Here is a 4,294-nt window from a genome sequence, read left to right on the forward strand (position 1 = left end):
CGCCCCCCTGGCATTTCCGGTACCCAATCAGGTATGCCACCTGATTAATGGGTCGTTTCCCCCGTGCTCTGGTCTCTGCCTGTTGTTGGGTGCGCTGTTTGTCAGTCGTGCGTAAGGAAAATGGTCAGCTGCTGTTAGCCTTGATCCTAACAAACTGGGTCTGTTCATCTTTGTGATCCGAGCCGCCGCTTCAAGCCCCTGTAAGGTGTCAAAAGGTAAGTCAGCAATGGGGGCGGAGCAGGCTTCCTGCTCCTGGCTGCGTACAGTGCCGGGCGGGGGGGGGGGGGGGGTTCGGGGGGGGTGTGTGTGTGTACAGAGGGCGTGAGTGAGCCTGCTCTTATCTGCATACAGCAACGGGGTGTGTACAGAGAGTAAAGAGAGCTTGTGTGACAGACCCTGCGAGAGGATGCACAAGAAGGCTTAGAGAGAATCTATTACACACGCAAGGAGTCTGGCAGTGCATCCCAAAATGCCTTGGGCATCCCGTTACCTCGCCCACCGTGTAAAACCATGCCCTTTATAAAGCAAGGCATATAGTAGATGATACCAAGGTGTTTTAAAACAATAGCTTTCAGAGTGAATGTACAAGAAAGTTTTAGAGAGAATCTATTACACGGGCATGGAAAGTTGGCTGTACAGCCCAAACACACCTTGGGCATGCTGTTACCTTGACAGCCGTGTAAAACCATGCCCATTATAAAGCAAGGCATATAGTAGATGATACAAAGGTGTTTAAAACCAGTGCATCCCAAACACGCCCAGGGCATGCCATTACCTTGACAGCCGTGTAAAACCATGCCCTTTATAAAGCAAGGCATATAGTAGATACCAAAGGTGTTTTCAGAGTGGATGTACAAGAAAAGTTTGAGAGAGAACCTGTTACACAGGCAAGGAAACCTGGTTGTACAGACCAAACACACCATGGCATCCCGTTACCTTGCCCACCTTGTAAACTCATGCCCTTTATAAAAGTAAATCATAATGTAGTAGATACCAAAGTGTCTTAAAACAACAAGTTTTATTGAATAATCAAAAAAATACTAAAAAAAAAAAAGTGCCTTAAAACAAGTTTTATTGAAGCAAAATTCCAAACATAGCAAAATAACATGTTGTCTTCACTTTCAGGGGTTACACACTGTTATACACTAATTGCTTAAAAGTATGAATAAAAGCAGGAGAAACAGTTGTAAAATAGTCACACAAGCTTGTTTGTATACTGATTAGCAATTCAATTGAAAAGAAGCGAAAACACAAGAATTGTATACACGGATGAACACAAATCAAATTGCAAACCAGGTCCCAACCCATCAGTGGGCTGGTAATACATCTAAAATAAAATGTTTAAGCCAGCACATGTTTAATATATTTGTATTTCACTAAATTATGCAAGCCTATTTTCTCTGTTTGGAACAGAGCCGACCACATAAAGCTGGTCTTCACAGGCTGAATTAGTTGTGCGTAAGCATCAATGGGTATCTCTCCCTTCTCAAACTCTGCTATAATATCATCCACATCATTCTTGATAGCTTTACGAAAACAAGGGAGATTATATATTTTTAGCAAAGCACGCACACAGGGCACAAGTCTATCCTTTCTAGCTTTTTCGAGCATAAATAAGCTATGTTAATATGCAATAAATGGTTTAGTGAACCAGATATTACAAATATGTCCATCTGGTATGCATTTGTTCTCTTGACATTCATCACATTTTACCCCTAAATGTTCAACAGAGCTAAACACATAAGCCCAGACGACTGAGCGACCGATTATGGTCATAATGAATCTTTTTCTAGCAGATATAATATAGGGAGAAAACGTTCTATAGGTTGTATTAAGTGTCACGATGGGTGGGGACCTGGTTTTCCTTGTTCTAGCTGCCGAGTCTTGGTCTGACAACACAACAAAACAAAATACAACGTTAGTCAACAGAAAATATAACACAAACAGGTCTTGTTTAGCATGGATAATGCATTTTGATTAGATTTCTGTAAATCAATGTTGGCTTTAAAAAATAACTGTAATGGTGATTAGAGACAAGTTGAAAAGCTTCTGCCCGAATCTTGGGTTTTGTTATATAAGCTGAAAAGTGTTTACTATGACAACAAACTGCTTCAGACAGTTAAGAATATGAATTTTAGTCGGTTTCACAATTCTTAATCCACACAAGGGTTTAACCATAGAAAATACCATTTGAATTAATCTTTTAATACTGATCTGTTGACAGATGCTGGAAACACAAGGGTGCATTTCCTCAGAATCAGATTCTAGTAAAAGACAAGTGTGTCCATCCTGAGATTCGTCACCCAAACAGCATGCTAAACAAGACCCCATTAATACATCCCTTACACAGGTACTAACCACAGAAGCTACAACAGCGTTCACACAATGCTTCATTAAAATCAATCCGGCTCTGTGACTGTGATGGATGACAAGTGTTTGGGAAATTACACACAAGTCTTGAGACTTCAGACTTGAAGAAGTTGAACAATTTTTTACAACGTGTTTAAAGACCTCACCGGCCATCTTAAAGTCACTCTAATATAGGGAAAAAAGAAAAGTTATATTCCCACACGAAAAACACATATTCCTAACGGGCTATCGGTAAAACATAACAGAATTCTGGACAATATTTCAGAAGCCATCTGGATAGCTTTCTCAACAGAATCGTCCTCAGTGTTGGAGCAGATATAGGCTACGCGGCTTAAAAGACACAAAAATGTATCACGTGTCATTACAGGAATAGTTTTCCCTATTGATCTATAGATACATCTAGTCACGCGTGAAATAGCCGGTATGCTTTTTACATCAGCCCTTCTGTCTGAAAAAAGGAAACACTCCACTAAGCCAGGCATTCTTTCAGTAAGCCTTTCAATGTCACAAATTAATTCTTTAACATCAGGTTTTAAATCATCTTTCTTTTTAGCGATAAGGCCTTTCAATGTTGCAGAAATTACTTCTTTTGCATAATACTTGGCTCTGCACATGCAATCTGTCAAGTTAAAATAAAATAAAATGATTAATCTATTTTGTACCGCCATGCAGATAGGCTTAACAGAAAATTTCTTAAAATCCAGACTCACCATGTCCAAGGTCGTGCCATCTAGGTCAGGTGCATCAGTCTTTTTCTCGTCAGATATCGTGTGGTCTCCAGCAGATGCTTCAGTCTTTTTCACGGACTGGCGAGTTTCTCTTTTGGGTAGCTCCTTTAAAAGAAAAAAGCAATATATCTGTGTAAACCAAGAAAAAAGCAATAATCTGTGCAAGCCAAGAAAAAAGCAATACATTCAAAATTACCTGTTTAGATTTCTCTGGTTCACAATCTATAGGCTGGTATTCTTCTAAAATGACGACCTTGTCCTCTGCTTTAACGTTCGCTTTTGTTGCTGCAGAATCCATGTCTTGCTTTTTTCTAGTAAAAGAAAACAATGGTGTGTCTCAGCGGTGAACCAGCAAGCGGCGATGACGCAACGGGGCAGCGAGAACGCTCGACTGGACCCAGCCACACACGGACACAGGGTAAGCTGCCTGCGGCAAGCGGCGATGATGCAATGGGGCATCGAGAACGCTCGACTGGCCAAGCCACACATGGACACAGGGTAAGCTGCCTGCGGCAAGCGGCGATGACGCAACAGGGCAGCGAGAATGCTCGACTGGCCCAGCCACACACGGACACAGGGTAAGCTGCCTGCAGTAGGCGGCGATGATGCAATGGGGCAGCGAGAACGCACGACTGGCCCAGGCACACACGGACACAGGGTAAACTGCCGGTTAAAAACCTAGCATTGTGGTGGGCTTAGCCAGCCTGCATCAGCTCGGTTAGCGTAACCGGTTAAAACCCTGCAAAGTGGTTGGCTCAGCCAGCCTACTTCAATTCGGTCAGAAGAATTGTTAGCTGTAAACAAGTGTCTCCTTTCTGACCTTATTAGCGGCAGACGCTGCCAGCCTGCTAAGTCTCGGTCATAACGGGGTAGACACCTACGCTCAACACAACATACCCAATTCTTGTTATTTGGGTTCAAGATACCCTCTTTAAATATGCTTTTGTGCGAAGCTTTTTACAACGCTCAGCCAATCAAAACATTTAAAGATAAGATTTTTTAGATAAACCGGCAACATATTTTTAACCAATCAACAAACACAGGCCTCATGTTAAGCTAGCCAATGACATTACACCAGCCTGTTTCGGGCATGCGCTGACTGCATCGAGCCCTTGTTCATACCAGCCAATCAGGATACAGATAGGATGGCGGGTGTGTGAAATGTCTATGGAATGTAAGCAACATGACGCTACGGT

The 4,294-nt window shown here is 42.3% G+C and overlaps 1 protein-coding gene across 3 annotated transcripts; it reads right to left on the reverse strand.

Moving 5' to 3' along the window:
- Positions 1 to 1,119: 1,119 nt before the first annotated feature.
- Positions 1,120 to 3,898, reverse strand: LOC114641422 (uncharacterized). 3 transcript variants are annotated; one of them, XM_028790473.2, is made up of 3 exons: positions 3,295 to 3,898; positions 3,081 to 3,203; positions 1,120 to 1,889 (listed from the first exon to the last, which is right to left on the reverse strand). In XM_028790473.2, the coding sequence occupies exons 1-3, from the start codon at positions 3,394 to 3,396 to the stop codon at positions 1,839 to 1,841; spliced, it is 276 nt and encodes a 91-aa protein (XP_028646306.1). In that variant the 5' UTR covers positions 3,397 to 3,898; the 3' UTR covers positions 1,120 to 1,838. The 3 variants fall into 3 exon arrangements, with proteins under 3 accessions (XP_028646306.1, XP_028646307.1, XP_051781717.1); XM_028790474.2 differs by having other exon boundaries at positions 1,120 to 2,989; XM_051925757.1 differs by having other exon boundaries at positions 1,120 to 3,203.
- Positions 3,899 to 4,294: the final 396 nt, after the last annotated feature.

This window comes from Erpetoichthys calabaricus, chromosome 4 (genome assembly GCF_900747795.2).
Source record: "Erpetoichthys calabaricus chromosome 4, fErpCal1.3, whole genome shotgun sequence".
Taxonomy (NCBI): Eukaryota; Metazoa; Chordata; class Cladistia; order Polypteriformes; family Polypteridae; genus Erpetoichthys; species Erpetoichthys calabaricus.

What these genes read in the sequence shown, in the direction of transcription:
- LOC114641422 (XM_051925757.1), bottom strand. Translation starts at nt 3,396, where the DNA reads ATGGATTCTGCAGCAACAAAAGCGAACGTTAAAGCAGAGGACAAGGTC. An exon ending in AACCAGAGAAATCTAAACAG is followed by an intron (nt 3,204 to 3,294) that starts GTAATTTTGAAT and finishes TTTCTTTTAAAG; the next exon opens with GAGCTACCCAAAAGAGAAAC.